Source organism: Poecilia latipinna, unplaced genomic scaffold (genome assembly GCF_001443285.1).
Source record: "Poecilia latipinna isolate Pla-1442-1.1 unplaced genomic scaffold, P_latipinna-1.0 Scaffold325, whole genome shotgun sequence".
Classification (NCBI taxonomy): Eukaryota; Metazoa; Chordata; class Actinopteri; order Cyprinodontiformes; family Poeciliidae; genus Poecilia; species Poecilia latipinna.
In genome coordinates, this window is record NW_015112941.1 from 95950 (window position 1) to 112618 (window position 16669).

Here is a 16669-nt window from a genome sequence, read left to right on the forward strand (position 1 = left end):
TGGTCAAGCCCACCTGATCAGAAAAATTTTCTTTACCGGAGAGTGCAGTTTGCCTTTTTTTTTTTTTTGTTGGGGGGGGGGGGGGTATCTTATCTCTGATTCACCTCGTCCACCGGGAGCAGTGTTGACCCGCGCTGTGTGCGCCATCGCGTCCCTAGAAACGCGCTTCCTCTTACATACCAGGAGCGAGTCCCTCTGGGTGAACCAAGAGGCAAAATGGGACCCGATTAATCAGCCTGCCGCCGCCTCATGACTGGGACCATGGAGGTTGTGGTGAAACGGAATGGCTTTGCGCACGGCGAACTGATTCAGCACCATGAATGACAGGTATCACAAGGCGGCCCGGGACGGCTACCTGGACCTGCTGAAGGAGGCGACGAGGAAGGATCTGAACGCGCCGGACGAGGATGGCATGACACCGACTTTATGGGCGGCCTACCACGGCAACCTGGAGGCTCTGCGGCTGATCGTGGCCAGGGGGTGGGTATGATTTATGACGAAGTATACCCAATAAATCCTAGGCTTTAAAATGCATCTGAAGGTTCATCATAGATGATTTCTGAATACATTTTTATTTCGATTGTTGCTTACTGTAATCTGAGATTTTTATTTTATTAAATTTTTTACCCGTTCAACAGCTCGTTTGGTGCGTAATTCAACTTAATGGACGTAGCGCCTGAATACAGCACATTTAAATTATTCTGCCAGCTTATGTGGAAACATTTAGAAGAAAATGTAGTCACTTAGAGGACAAAGGCAGATTTTGTAGTGCAACAAACTACCACACACCAATTTCTCAAAGTACGATGCTTCCATGAAACACTGTGGGGATAGTCTTAAGCCGTCTTTCACGTTTGCTGTGTTTCCCACAAGCTTTGTGGCAATATTTAAATGCTACTCCTGGTGTATTTGTTTCAACTGTGATTATCGTTGTGCCCTTTTCCATCAAGATCAGACCTGTGGAGTCAACAAATAGTTGTCATGTCAATAGATGTTCCCACCTGAGCTGTGGATCTATCTGGAGCTCCTCCAGAGCCACATTGAGTCTCTTGGATCCTTCTTTGATTCCTTGCCCAGGCTATCACTTTAAGCTCCCACTTCCATTTCAAAATCATACACTATTTTGCACATAAAATACAGATACATTGATAAGGATATAAGGTGAGCACTATCATAAGGCACTGCCCGTTCACAGTTCCTCAAGTAATTATTCGATTGTTAGTAATTATTGTTAGAGCAAACAAATCAATTTTATCTATTAGTAGATCTGTATTTGTCTTTGTAAGTAGAAGGTGTCAGTCTTTTGATTTTTCCCTTTTTTAAGTTAGTTTCACAGTTTTATGAAAAGAACTAGGAAATATTTCATTCTGGTTTTCAGAAGATGCTTTATGAAGATTTTTGGTAAGAATAGCACTGCTCTATTTTTTGTAGAGCAGTTCATTTCTCATCTCATCGGGTTGACCTGGTTTCCGAGTCAGCCAGAACAAAACGTGATTCTGCTTCACTTAGCAAATTTAAAGACAACATCACATCATTAAACGATGCTTAATTTGTCAGAGACAATTTATTAAGAGTTAAAAAAAACAAATAAAAAAAAAACACCAGGGACAGTTTTAGCAGGTTATCAGTGAAGACTGTCAGCTCTAATTTTATAATAAATTCAGTTTGAATTTGTTCATTTTAAAGATGAGTTTGTTCAGGGGTCCTCAAGAACTCCCAAAACACTCAAGATGACCTCGGCTTTAGTTCAGTATTTCCCACGATTCGAGTGTACACAGAGCTGCAGCACATAGGAGACATAAAATACTGATTGTCCAGTGGAATGAAAATAAACACTAATAGTTACCATAAATCAAACTTGTGAGACAATAAACAAAGGAGAGAGGTCCAAGTGTCATGGGAAAGGTGCCCTATCTGCTATGTTTGGCTCATATATCGCATTGAGCTACCTGCAGTGGCGTTAAACTGTCACTGAATGTGAGGACAGAAACAGACCATCAGATAATAATGAGACAAGGCATCTGACACTACTGTGCTAAGCATTTTACCACAGATATAAATTGCGACACATAAAGCCATCGTGTTAGATACCTTTGTGCAAGTACCATTTTGTAGGATTTGAACTCAGATGGTCATAAATATATCATCTGAGTATAAGTAACTTACATGTGTTCTGTTTCTTAAATTTATAGTATGTTCCCTGAACTTTTTTCAACTCTGTGCTCACGCTGTAATTCCTTTTGGTCAGAGTTTTATTGTTGCCTTTGGTGGCTGTTTACCCATCACTGTCAGTCATCAGCACTGAAGATAACCCATTGCCTTAACACAAATTCCACAAATCATTCGTTCTAATCTAAAAAAAAAATTCCCAAATTTCTATCCTCTCTTCGATTTTGATGAAACACGAAGGACGCTCCATCGAAATCAGAACCGGGTGTTGAAAATCGCTGCCCAAGAATGACACATATCAAAAATCCTTACAGTGACACCCATCAATAATAAATCTGCAGTAGTTTCATGTCCATAGCATAAAATATGCAGGAGTCTATGTGGCTACCATGGAGGACAAAGAAGAGGCAGAACAGTTTGGCAAGAAGTGGCTTTATATAAAACCTTCAATAAAATAAATGAAATATATTTTAACTGAAGTTAACTTAACATTTTGTTGGAGTAGGTACCAGAAGAAATGCTTATTCATATATAGAAGTAACTTAAAATAAAGGTGCCAAGAAACATTTGAATACAGTTTGATAAAGTATATAAGGAAAAAAAAAAATAATTTGTTAAATTTGCATATTACGTTTATCTTGCGACAAAAAGGTTGAGATAATCAGTGAAAAGCTTGAAAACTCATCTTTGGCTGTTATCCAGCAAGCATGTTGCTTGATCTGACTTGAGGAATTCAGGAGGACATCACCAGTCAGACCAAACTGTGTCAGGTGCAATTTATGTGGCCTCCCTTGAAACAGGATACAGGTAGTGGAGCCGTGATGCTGGCAAGCCAGCGGTCGTATTACAGACCTGAAGCAACAGTGCAACACACATTAAGGTAGTCCTCGGGTCGCGGACGGTCAGGAAAGCGAGGACTGAAGTACTGCACTGGAGGACATTAGTTGATTGCTGATTGAAAAAAAAAAAAACAAACAAAAAAAAAAAAACAAAACAGAAAAATAATTGCCCTAAACCAAGCCAGCATTCAGGCTTAGTTGTAGAAAGTAATCTAGAACTTAACTTTCCAAAATCCTTTTCAAAATTTCATAATCAATAAGGATTTAGTGGATAACATTTTATAGTCAAGTCAACATGGCTTGGTTTGGCCAGTTTTTTCCCCCCTTTATAAATAAAATCATTATTGTAAAACGGCATTTTGTATTTACTTTGGTTACCTTTTGACTGTTTTGGCCAACAGAGGCAACCCAGACAAGTGTGACATATGGGGGAACACACCACTCCACTTGGCAGCTGCCAATGGTCATCTCGACTGCCTTTTCTTCCTGGTGTCTTTCGGTGCCAACATATGGTGCCTAGACAATGACTACCACACACCCCTGGACATGGCCGCCACGAAGAACCACATGGACTGTGTCCGCTACTTGGATTCCATTGCTGCCAAGCAAACAGGGCTAAATCCTAAACTGGTCGGCAAACTGAAGGACCGGGCATTTCGTGATGCTGAGCGACGGATCAGAGAGTGTGCTAAGATGCAGAAGAAACACCGCAAACGCATGGAGCGAAAGTTTCATAAAGAAACCTCCGAGGCTTCCGCTTCAGATGTCATGAGTTTCTCCAGTTACACTGGCAGCTCCGTTAGCCACAAGCTACGCAACTTCAGCACAGCCACTATCAGTGTGCCATATTCTCAGGTTGGGACTTTTTCTGTGGTTTAAGTTTGCGTACACTAATTGACATATTTAAATGTACTTGAAATGATTAAAACACTTTGATTGCTTCGTTGTTGCATTGTTCTGTACTGTTAGGCAACTCTCCATGCCACAAACCGAGGGAAGACAAAGATTCAAAAGAAGCTGGAGAAGAGAAAGCAAGGAGATGGAACTTTTAAAATTTACGAAGATGGAAGAAAGAGTGTGCGCTCCCTTTCTGGACTTCAGTTAGGTAATGATGTCATGTTTGTCAAGCAGGGGACTTACATCAACCCAAAAGACAGAGGGCGTCGAAATGTTCGAGATATGTTCCCCAGAGACAACGACGATGCCATTTCTCGTGCCATGAGTGAGCCAGACCTTCTTGGACCAGATATGGACTACTCTGAGATCAGCACAGACTCCGGACATGATTCTCTGTTTAACAGACCGGGTCTGGGCACCATGGTCTTTAGAAGAAACTATGTAAGTGGAGGAATGTTCAACCTCGGTGCTCGAGACACGACCCGCTCAGGTAATAATGTGCGTTTACGCAGTCGGTTGCAGCACTATCCAAGTATAGATGAAGACAGCATTGGAAGCGCACGCAGCCTGCAGGAAAGAAACATGGAAGAGTTGCCTTGGGAAGAAGTTGAATTAGGGTTGGATGATGACGATGAGCCTGATACAAGCCCTCTGGAGGTCTTCCTTGCCACACTAAGCATGAGCGAGTTTTACTCCATATTCAAAAGAGAGAAGATCGACTTAGAAGCTCTCCTGCTTTGCTCTGATCAAGACCTTAAGAGCATTCATATCCCGTTAGGGCCAAGGAAAAAGCTATTAGATGCCTGCCAGAGACGACTGGAGACCATGGAGGACCCAGACTCCATTGAAGACACCGAATTGTGAGTATTGGTAATTTTATTTGTTCGAAAGTCTAAGCAAAGAAATATTTATTGGATTTATCGGTTTTCAAAATTTCTTCAGCTGCCACTGAAATATTGACCAAATCTTTATCTTTGGATGCAAAGCATTTACAATGACAGCATTCTCATTACATCTGTGAAGGTGCACTACAGCTACCAAATATATAGTATTTGGCTAGATAGAGGTGATTGTCAGTGACTGGACAACAATCTGTTAAGACAAAACAATATCACCATTTCTTTCTCAATGTAGAGCATGAAACCACCAAAACTGCAAAGTTACAAAACGGTGTGGGGTAGATGCACTACTACACTTTAAGATGCAAAGTATCTGGCTAATATGGTGGCACTTGTAACAGATACTCTGACATTTTGTAAAGAGTTGATGTATTTGTAAATGTAGGACCTCCTTTCCAGGATTATTATCTAGGGTGAATTTAGCCATATGTGATGGATTTACGCCTTCGTTTGTGAAATCAAACCTTAATGTTGTAAGAATTTTATTAGATTTTTCATTAATATTCAATTCCACAAAGCTGGTATTTACTCTGATTCCCATCTGAGAGCTATGGGAATCACATCCATTCTGTAAGAACAACTCCAGTAGGTCCAAAAATCCATGTGCAGTTTATTTGCTTGGACTGATGAGTACTTGGTGTTAAATTAAAAGCATTACTGAAGTATAGCATTGAGTTTATGCATAATTCAGTATGCATCCAAGAAAACTATTTTAGAATGAAAATTAGAAATTACAACAAAACTTTAGATTTCTGAACAACCTAAGCTCATACAACACCTCCAGAAGTTTAAATCCACAAATATCTTGATGGAAGCAGGCCCTATTCTGACAGTTCTTCTGTTTATTGCACCTCAAAACCAATGTAGCTAGACAAAACATCAGTTATATACCTATATAAGGAGAGGGTATTATATTTTTTATTAAGATTTACAGAGGAAACACAACTAAATAAGTGAGGGACTAGTAATGTAAGGCATAAACAGATTTATTCCAGATTAAATGTTTCTTTGTGTTCCAGAGGGCCATTTGAACAAAAAAGAATATGCAATATAAACACACAAGTTATCCATGCAGTTTTGCGTCTCTCTATAATGTAGTTAAATTATAGGAGTGCTTGATGTCAGGTTTTAAGCCTGACATTAATCAAGCTGGTGTCTTGATTATGTAAAGAGCATTTAAGCCAGGAATATGCTTTTAAAAGTTCAGCCAACAACACAGATGATGCTTTTCTGAATGTTTTGTTTAGTCACATTATATTCAGTTTTCACATGAATTAACCGTTCAACAAAATTAGAAAGTAGACGCACAATTTAGAAATGGGAAATACAATTTCTGTCACCTACTACCCTTTCATAAAGAAAAAAACATTTTACATTATTTTTTTTTGTTAAACTTTATTCAAGAAGCATTTTCTTAACATGTCAAAAAACAAACAAAAAAAATCGTATTAATAATAAAAACATGAACTGTAAACTATGCTTTTGGTTTTTCCCACAGGTAATAGAAGCTGTGGATATTCACTTTGCTGCATTGTGGGACATGATGGAATCAATCTTCATATTGAGCAGGAAGAACTTAACAGTTTTTACTGTTACTGGAAAAGCAGACTGAATATTGTCATGGTTAATATGTCAACCGAGAGGAAATGGGTGAGATAAACTCTTAACATGATTCCTCCTTGTTGGCTTTGGGGATAACAGAATGTGTCTTTCTTTGTTGGTTGCATAGTCGGAGTTGATTTCACAAACTGAAAGATAGTTTTCAACGGACAGCTGTTTTGCCATGTCATGCTGCATGCACTGCGATAATGGCTCTAAGAGATATCATCCCCTGTGGGGTTAATCCAACCACTTCATGTGCCTGCATTGTTTGTGCCTGTCCATTTGCTTAAAAAGTGCAGTGTTGATATGTTTATGAATACATAGACACAAACCTAAATCTAAGATTATATCTAATGTTAGACTAACCACTATTTGAAGCAATGCTTTTTTCACATTGAATTATTTTGAACTGTATATGTTTACATGCGGGATGCCATGTTTGTCTAAATATGCTTCAAAAGGCAATGACGGGCCAATTGTTTGTCGAGATGACTGCTGTAATTTACTGTAGTGGTATGCATTGCGTACCCCCTTTTCAAGTCTTCCAGCTGTTTTTACCTCAGTATTTTTCATTTACATCTGAACAGTAACATATATTATTACCTATCTCAACAACAACAACAAAAAAAGTTTACTTCATTGTAAATAAAATTGCTAGTCTTTTCAGAGTCCAACCTGGTAAAGATCTAGTGTTTCTTGTGCCTTTGTCTATTAAGTCGTTATAAGAGGTTTCTCCATCTCCACCATAAATGTTGTCCTTTCTGTGGTGGAGAAACATAATTCGCCAATGCAAGAGACACGTTTCTTATAAAGGGGTGGGAGATAGCCAGACATGACATCCTGCAGAACGTCATGTTTGCAAAAGATAACTTCACATCTTTATGTGCACACAGTCAGAAGGAATCATGCACCCAAAATTGAAATTTACTCATACTTAAGTGTGATGTCACAAATTCATTTTCAGTTGAACTGCAGCCTCCTTTGGTCTTCCAGCAATTGTTCCATGCACAACCCGGAGTTGTGTTTGCACAGCCACAGCAGCTGGTATTTTTTTTCATGTAGAAACCCAGGATAATTCGATCATCATCATATAAAATCAAAACCATAAAATACATCAAGCCACATTGTTTAAGACTATGAATGTCAATCAGTTAATTCAATCTGTTTAGTAAAACAATGTGGAGTGTAACGAAATCTAATATTCTTTTCATCTTCAAACAGATCTGAAAAAAAAAATACTATTAACACTGTCAGCACTTGCATGTGTTGGTAAAATTAAAGGAAAACTTAAATAATTAAATTATTTATTTAATTAACGTTTAATTGTTGATTAAATCATTTGTGATGACAAGAGCAGTATAGCACAGTAGAATGCAGTAACCCCTAAAAATGAGTTTGGATTAGTTTATTTATAGTGCCGAGCAGGAAACCCATATATTTTATTACCAACATGTCTAAAACTCAATGTTTTATCGCCATAGGTTGGTGTGAACTTAACCTGTAAAAGCTGTTCAACAAAAAAAATTACTGCAGTTTGTTTTGCAGATAACTTGTGTGAACAAGAAGAAAAGTCACGCAAACTGCTGAAATTAGACCTTTATTGGGCAAATTATTTTCTAAATATGAAATGTATTTTTAAGGAGATTGGTCTGAATGTCTGACCAGTCACATCCTGTCACAAGGAAGTTAAGACATTATGCAAATAGTGTTAGAAAACCTTATAGTTAATTCTGATGCTATTGGTGAACCATTACTCATATAGACAGAAAATTCTTTTTAAGTTGTCTAATGTTAAATTTAGCCACAAGCTGAGTCATGATCCCAATATTACCTTTCAAAAAACGATGTACACCTAAGCAAATAGTTTTCTATTGGTGGTGTGACACATCATGCTCAAAATACGCAAATGAGTTCAGCGTTCTCCAGGTTCCCTCACTCATAAAAAACGCTTTGGTCTCCAACGTCAAACCTTCTTGAAGTCTATATGAATTCCTTTTGTTTAGACAAATCCAGGTTAGTTCAGGCCTTACTTATTTGTCACATATTTGTCAAAGATATGAGAACATGATACAAATTATAAATGTTATTTAGTGTTGTGAAAATCAACTTTACAAATCAGCCGTAGCTTTAACAAATCTCCAACACAAATAAAAAAAAAGTGAGTGCAAGTTTTTTTTTTTTTTTCTAAAAACCAATCAACAAAACAAACATAAGTAGGAGCAATTAACCAAACATTGAGCACTGGCAAGGTGTTTAAGTTTTTAATTACATTGCATTCAATTCAGTTTATTCCTAAAGGTTTTTACTTAAATTCTTTTTGTGATTGCAGCATTTTTCCATTATTTACTATATTTTTGGTTTGTTTCTGTGTGTCTGGGAGTTTGCATCATTCATGTGCTTGCTGCACATTTGTACCTGTTGGCTACCTTACTCTCATCAAAAGGATCAACACTTTGACTTGTTAAAGACATAGTAAACTCCGATGCATTCTCATTTAATACATCCCCCTAAGAATCTACCTATTCACATGGGAAACATGTTAAGGTTCTCCTGACGTTTCTGTCTCTGAGTTAGAGACAGCCACAGAACAGAGAACGAAACGCTATTGTTCTTGCATTTTCTGCCAAATATGCAATAATCCACACTCGCTGCACACATACAAAAGACAAGTGTCAGTGGTGCCTCTGTGCTGCATGATATGAAAGGAAGGAAGCCGACGTGCAGATAAGTACTGTAGTCAGGAAGCTCATGGAGCTCTGTTATCAAAAGGAAAGAGACCGCTGTTCTTAGCAGCAACAAAGTTTCAGTGAAGGAGAAAACTTAAACAAGTCTGACAACTGGGGGGGGAAAAAAACTATCTAGTGTCTAGTTTTGAAGCAGCTGTTTCATTGTGATATTTTCATGTCTTTAATAAAATGCATCTATTCTTTAACAGTAGTGAAGAGTCAAAGAAAAGTTCATTTCTTATTCCTGGAAGCATATTTCCTCTGGTCCTGCGTTTATTCTAAATGTAGCAAGAAGAGAAACAAGGAGGGGTGAAAAGTGAGACGGTCCACAGGCGTGGTTCATTATTCTTTCCTTACTCATTCCAGGGTCTTTCTGCCTACAACTGTCTTTTCTTTCCTTATCGAAGCTACAAAATAGGCCTCGTTCATGCTTAGAATATACACCAGCTGGTTTAAGTTTAAGGCAACAAGGAAGGCACTTGAATATGACGACGACCAGCACAGATGTCGAGGAGGACTTGAGGGAAAACGTGGAGGATCAGCCACCAAGCACACCACTGCTACGAGATGTGATGTGTGATTCCTGCCTGGACGCCCCGAGCACAGCGCTCAAATCCTGTCTGACTTGTCTGGTCTCCTACTGCGACGCCCACCTCAGACCCCATCTAGAGAAAGCCAAATTTCAGAACCATCGCTTAGTGGATCCCCTCCATGACATCGAGCGCCAGACTTGTGAGGCTCATCAGCTTCCCTTCAAGAGCTTTTGCTTTCTGGACAAGTGCGCTATCTGTGGGGACTGCGAGGGTCAGGAGCACGAAGGACACGAGATGTTGTCTTTGGAGGAGGCTCGAGTACACTTTGAGGTCCTTTAAAAACATGAAAAACGCACACTTGTCGCTATGTACTATTTCTTAATCTGCTCTTGTTTATAGAAACTTTTCAACATGTGTTGCTGTTGCTTTTTTAAAAATCATTTGTAGACTGAACTTCTGCAGAAACACCAGAGGATCAGTCAACATGTCTCAGATGTAGAGAGAATAATTGGAAAATTGCAGAGCAACAGTGATTTAATCAAGGTAATCTTATGATTATAAATTTTTCTATTCTCTTCATACTGAACTGATTGCATTATCATTTCTATTTTTTTTCTCCTGTCAGTCTTCAGCACAGGAAGTTTGTGTTACTGTTGAACAGCAGTTCAATAGGCTGCAGGAGACTGTTGAGGAGGACAGAAAAAGGGTAGAGGTGCTTTTGGAAGGAGAGCAAAAACAAGCACTGAGGCAAGCAGAGGGCATCCAGGCACATCTGGAGCAGAAGAGGGTGGAGCTGACGAAAACTGCAGATAAGATCAAGAAATTATCCAAGAGCAAGTCTGATGTTGATTTCCTGAAGGTACAGTGTCTCTCAGAGAAGTACACACCTCTGATTAATTTTTAGAGGTACAAAAAAAATAAAAGATCGAGTCCTGTCTGAAAATGAACCCTGGATTATGATGTTACTACCACCATTTTACATTGTGTGCGTGGCATTATTTTGTAATATCCAGGGTTATTTTTGTGACAACCCCTTTGAAATTGTGACCCAAAAATAAGTAAATTTCATCAGACCATAATCTGTCACAAGCTTTTGGAAGATTACAAAATATTTTTTGTGCCAATCTTTAAAACATTCATAGTCTTTTAATGTCTGTTTTACATGTTTGTCGTAGTTTGTTGATTTTTTTTTTGTGAAATCTTTGCACCCTGTACACTTCAACTCGAATTATCTGATTTCGATAATCAATGAGACTGGTTGATTCATTGACCTTAGTGTTTCTGAGATTCCACCCTGATCATTCATTTTGTGCAAACATTTTAATTTATGTTTTGTATGTTATGTTTAGTTTTTTTTTTAATACAGGTATATCATATGCAGCAAGGTAAACTAATGATGACACTGACCTTTAGTAGCTTTTTTTTACTCTCTGTTTCAGCTTCTCTGGTGCAGAAAACAAACGCTCTACTAATAGGGCAGAACAGAAGAAGGAATATTACAGAGTTTAGTGTAGGGTGTCAAAGGTTTGATGTGATGCGGAATTTGACCAAGAGCTTCTCTTAGAAAGAGTTTATTTTGAATACAGGCTTGTCGACAGTGTACATAAAGATTTCCTGTGACTCTACAGAAAACTATTGGAGTATCGGTTCGGAGAAAAGAAACTCTGTGGGTGTTTCATTTTTTTGTGCTTTTTTAACGTCATAATCCTGATCCATTACATGCATTTGCATGTTTTCACATTCTAGGATTACACAGAGGGGAACAAAGGGTTAACCGACATATGCGTACCCACTGCGCACATCGGTCGAATGGACCATCTGCAGTCATGGGCTCAAGCACTGACTGACGTCACTCAGGAGTTATGTGACCTGATTATGGAATCCTACAGTGAAAAAATGAACATGATCTCCAAAAGTGGTGAGTTAGTTTTAGCAGCGTGTCTTCAGGATCAGTAGAGAGGAAGCTATAGATCTCATCTCAGGATAAGCCTTAAATGTGACAGTGAAGCTCTGACCTATGCTTGTGTACCGCTAAAAATGACTTCATGTAATATTGATATTGCAGAAGTTCTTGTTATTGGTTCTTGTTATATTTAAAGTTGTAGTTAAATGTGGATAAAAACCTGTGATATTTTCCTTTTAAACCAAGCTGTTTGTCTTTTAGAGCATGTCAAAGTTACAGAAGTGTCAAAAATTTTGAAAAACGTCATCTTTACTATAATATAAGGCTGAAAATTTTGGATTTACATTTATTAATTTGGGGGGTGGGGGTGGAAGGAATTTTAAACAAAATCACTAGTGGCACCTTTGCTCTGAGTGTATTGTACAATAACCCTTTGTCAAGGGAGCAGCACTCTCCCTCTACCTATAACATTTCACAGGCTTGGAGCATAAATCTTAAGCTATTTGTCTTTCCACAATCTCCCTGGATCATCGAGAGTACTGGGTCCTCTTATGTTGCCTCTTTTCTTCAGTTCTCTCGGTTTTCTGCATTTTAACACATTTTTTAATGTAAAATCCACCTGAAATGTTTAATGCAGAAAGCCTGTATTTTAAGCTTTAATTTCGGACTTTTATTTCCTACCTTACTCTCCTCCATTTTTAAATGAGACAAGAAAATAGAGGGTTCTCATTCAGCCTATTGGCTGCAATTGGCATGGCATGGCATGGCGTGTTTAATCTCCAGGGAACCGGAACGTATCCGAAAAGTGTAATCAACCAAAAAAGTTAAGTGTAAGTCAGTTAAAAGCTTAACTGCATTGGTTTCAAATTAACTTGAAATGGTGCCAATAATTGTGCTAGCTGGGATTTAGTGAAAAAGTATAATTTTTAAATTGAATTAACAGCTGGATTTGGAGTGGCTGGAGTTCTATAAGGTTTTGCTACTGCAATAAAAGGTGAATTTGGTTCCGGTACATGTTGGAAAATTTAACAATCTATGATTAACCTTTCTGTCAAGTGATAAAGCACGTGCTAACCACGCGATGCCAGAATCTCCGCCATCGTCTCTTCCTGCTCCTGAGACCCAGGAAGACTTTTTGACATGTAAGCACTTTTAAATCCTTTGTACCTTCTCGTTTTCCATCACAGCTATAAAGTCAAACAGTTTCCCATAAAACAACATTTCCTGTTTCAGACACAACGAGGCTAACCTTTGACCCCAACACCACCCATGACTTCCTGCGTCTAACGTTGGACAACAGAAAGTTAACCAACACCAGCCCCTGGCGGCACAGCTACCCGGACTACCCCAGCCGCTTTGAATACTAGCGTCAGGCCATGACTTCAGAGAGCCTCTACCTGGGGAGACATTACATCGAAGCAGAGCTGAGCGGAGAGGGTGCACACGTCGGGGTTGCCTACAGGAGCATCGATCCTAAGGGAGAGGAAAGTGGCAGCTGCATCACCGGGAATGACTTTTCTTGGTGCGTTGGAAGAAACAATAGAGGTTTCTCTACCTGGCATGCTGGGGAGGAGACACCCCTGGAAGCCTCTGCTATTACCAGGGTTGGCATATATGTTGACTTTCATCGAGGCTCGCTGTCTTTCTATAACACAACAGAACCTTATATGCTGCTCCACACATACAAAACGACTTTATAGAGCCCTTATATATAACAGCCTGGTTGTCAAAGAAAGACAATGTTGTGAACCTGGTTAATGCAAAATGATGTAAGCACATTTTCTGCTGAGTTATAGCAGTTTATTGAGGTTTTATAATTCACATGCATGTCAACAAAGGTGAAATTTGCTACCATCTAGTGGTAGCTGTGCAACAGAATGTAAACAGAGGAGCCATCTCCATATGAGGGCGTTTCGAATCTTGTGCAGCTTTATTGCCGTCTTACTGCCACTGAATGCAACGTGATAGAGGGAGAACAGACCACAAAAACCCACACTGTCACTTATTCTCTTTATTTGCCCTGCAAGTTTATTTGGTCATTAAACTTCTCATTGTCCCACATCATTATGCAATCACATTGATAAGACTCTGCTGTTATAAATTTACAATCATCCTCTATATATATTTTTTTTTTCAAAATGCATGTTGACATTTAATCAGGAAACTGCGTGAAAATTTAACTTCAAATAGTAAAATCTGTTTCGTTCTCATCATAAGCTGGATTTATAAAGTGCACGCCTGTCTGAGTCATGGAGATGGAGTCGGTGCTATACAGATCAGAAATGTTATTCAGCATGTCAGGTTTATCAAATATCGGATTGTCAAAGCCGCGGTCGGCGGCCCCGTCGAGATCATCGACGTCAGTGTTTCTCCTGAAGCGGCTCAGAGATGGCATCGAAGGCATTGAGGGCATTGAGGGCATTGACGGCATCTGTACAATTCCCTTATGGAGTAGCACAACCACAATCACAATAAGTGTAACCACGAGTAAGACTCCAAACACTGCTCCAACTACTGTCCCTGTATTGTTGCTTCCAGGCTCCCTAGCGGGCTGAATTTCGGCTCCTGCTATGCCCAGATTCATGCCATGAGATATAATGTCCTTGATCATGTCCTGGGCCAGCGCTTCTGATAGTTTCCCAGTCTCTCCGTCCAGAATAACTACTTGGATCTCAGGTGAAGAGCCAAAAGGGATAATTCCCATCAACCGCTGTGGCTTTAAGATTTTAGACATGGCCATCTGAATGGACTCATATTTTGGCAGTGAAAGGAAAAGGTGACGGATTCGTCCCCTGTAATTTTCCAGGTTGAAGCTGTCAGAATAATGGATGACAATTATTGCACCGCACACCTCGCAGCAGTGTCCGATGGGAAGCAGAGGCTTCTCACAGCTCAGAGTGCCACAGGTCACCGTGCTGCAGATGCGTTCATGGTTGACAGAGTTCCCACAGTCACAGCCAGTAGCATCCCCACAACTTGGGTTTCCAACGGTGACCGATGACGACCCGTGAAACTGCAGCAGGCCTGATTGTGAGCTGAGATACTCGGAGAACTCGGACTTGCTGTCAAATACCTTTCCCAGCACAGATACGGATTTGACGGGGATGGTGGTCTGGCTGGAGCTGGTGTCCACACGGAAGGAGGAGAGGGCTTTGAACACGACGTCATCCTGCTGACAGGGTACGCTCTCCTCATGCACCGAGAAGAGGAAATGTCCATCCTGTAGGTCATTCAGAGTTGCAGCTGCCTGCCACAGAGCCGGATTAAACCATTGCAGCAAGTCAGCGTCTTTGAACTCGGTCCTCACTCCTGCTCCACAATCAGGGTCCTGTCCGCTGACCACATAGAAGCCAGCTCCCGAATTCAGAATGAGCTCTCCTTCCAATGGCAGCACCATCTCCTGCACAGCATGAGTGGTCTCCACAAACACAGACACTTTTCTTTGAGATGAAAACTGAACTGTGTCGCTGCCGCACGGAACTTTTCCTTTATCCCAGTTGGTCTTATTCTCGTAGTTGGTATCAGGAATCCACTGCTTGTAAAGGGCATTTGTTGCCCCAACAAGAGAGCAGATGAGGAGTACCTGTGCCACTTTCAGCATCTTGAATGTTTGTGCCAAAGAACGGAAAATGTTGTGACCTTTGATTCCAACCTTGTGACAAACATGAGAGCAGCACTGCTTACTGCTAAAGTTCATGAGCTCATCCTGTCCATGAGCAGGTGACTTGTAAATATTTACACCTTCTGCCTCGACACTCCTGCTTTATGAAGCAAAAGTGAGGAAGTTCAAACTATCCTCACTTTTGGATTTCTGTGGGGTTTTTTTTTTACTTTTTAGCAGGTTGATATAATATGGAACACTTTCAACAGGTTAGGATTTTATGTTTGGCGCATTGCATTTTCTTTTTGGTTGTGAAGAGGAAAATAGCAGTAGTCAGCCTTAGTTAAAGTATATTTCTTATTGGGGGAATTTAGTTTGAGCTGTTTAATCATAAGCAGCCGCTGGAAATCATTTGCGTTTGTGCAAAGAACATGACCTCTGGTGGGCATATGACCTATAAACTCAGTAAATTAATTACATTTCAGAAGAATATAGAAATGTAAAGATGCCTTAGAGCAGTGGTTCCCAAACTTTTTCTCCTGGACCCCCCAGTGGTTTCCAAACCACCCCCCATGGCTTACAGTGTGTGAGCGAAGGGGGTGGGGGATGGATTCTTAGAGACACCCTGTTATACTCAGCCCCGGCTCCAGACGAACAAGGTGGGGGGAATAAACTTTTTGGGGGGAAAATGAATCGTAGCTGAACATAGACACCAGTAGCATACAAGCTACTTGTTAACAAGCTTGAGGTGCTGTATTGATATTAGCTAGCTAGTCATCTTTTAGCTAACTTTACCTGCATCCATCAGCTTTACTCAACAGTCTGTTAGTTTGGGGGGAAAAACTCTGCAAAGTTATTTGCATTTTGCTGCCAGCAAACCAGCAAAACGTATAGTTCTGCTGTGCAGAACTACACCTGAGTAGTATGTATGTATGTATGTATGTATGTATGTATGTATACATACATATATATAGATATATGTATATGTTTTTCAGCCGACGAGTTCTAACTTCAGAGTGATTCAGCAGCTGAGATTGAGTCCAAAATCCGATGCGAGATTCATCCGTGCTGCAGTGAATCCGTCTCTCTTTATAGATTTCTCCCTCTTCTTCCTCACATCGTGTCTTTAGGAAACTTTCAAAACAAAAACGGAAGATTTAGGATGTATCTTACTTTTGACAGAGTGAAATAATATAAATAATAGTCTTTACCACCTGTGTAAACTTTGCCGGTGAATGTTATAACACATAATATAAGTTTTATAATATGTGTTATATTGTTTCATTTCTAATATAGGCCCTTGTGTCAGATAATCTAAGCCAATGTTAGAAAATAATTAATTTTTTAGATTTACGGAATCTCAGTTAGCCTTCATAGCGGGGCTGAACCCCGGTATTACACCAAGCACTGTAGCTAATATTAGCTGGTATCTCACCAGTGGACATAAATACAGTAAAGTAATATTCTAATCACAATATATACACAATAATATGTCCATCT

General features: G+C 39.7%; 2 protein-coding genes and 1 pseudogene across 3 annotated transcripts; 2 read left to right on the plus strand and 1 right to left on the minus strand.

The window, feature by feature from the left end:
- Positions 1–119: 119 nt before the first annotated feature.
- On the plus strand, positions 120–7080 carry ush1ga (Usher syndrome 1Ga (autosomal recessive)). Of its 2 annotated transcripts, XM_015035136.1 has the most exons (4): positions 121–480; positions 3410–3863; positions 3978–4765; positions 6303–7080. In XM_015035136.1, the coding sequence occupies exons 1-4, from the start codon at positions 317–319 to the stop codon at positions 6304–6306; spliced, it is 1410 nt and encodes a 469-aa protein (XP_014890622.1). In that variant the 5' UTR covers positions 121–316; the 3' UTR covers positions 6307–7080. The 2 variants fall into 2 exon arrangements, with proteins under 2 accessions (XP_014890623.1, XP_014890622.1); XM_015035137.1 differs by lacking the exon at positions 6303–7080 and having other exon boundaries at positions 120–480; positions 3978–4769.
- Positions 7081–8768: 1688 nt separating this feature from the next.
- Positions 8769–13393, plus strand: LOC106949106 (tripartite motif-containing protein 16-like; annotated as a pseudogene).
- On the minus strand, positions 13390–15696 carry amn (amnion associated transmembrane protein). The gene has a single exon (XM_015035138.1). It carries the CDS (start codon positions 15263–15265, stop codon positions 13751–13753), a length of 1515 nt encoding a protein of 504 aa, XP_014890624.1. The 5' UTR covers positions 15266–15696; the 3' UTR covers positions 13390–13750.
- Positions 15697–16669: the final 973 nt, after the last annotated feature.

Bases quoted from the DNA above. Each gene is read 5' to 3' on its own strand.
- ush1ga (XM_015035137.1), top strand. From the start codon at position 317: ATGAATGACAGGTATCACAAGGCGGCCCGGGACGGCTACCTGGACCTG. The intron at 481-3,409 runs GTGGGTATGATT...TTTGGCCAACAG, and splicing joins CGGCTGATCGTGGCCAGGGG to AGGCAACCCAGACAAGTGTG. The intron at 3,864-3,977 runs GTTGGGACTTTT...CTGTACTGTTAG, and splicing joins TCAGTGTGCCATATTCTCAG to GCAACTCTCCATGCCACAAA.
- amn (XM_015035138.1), bottom strand. From the start codon at position 15,265: ATGAACTTTAGCAGTAAGCAGTGCTGCTCTCATGTTTGTCACAAGGTT.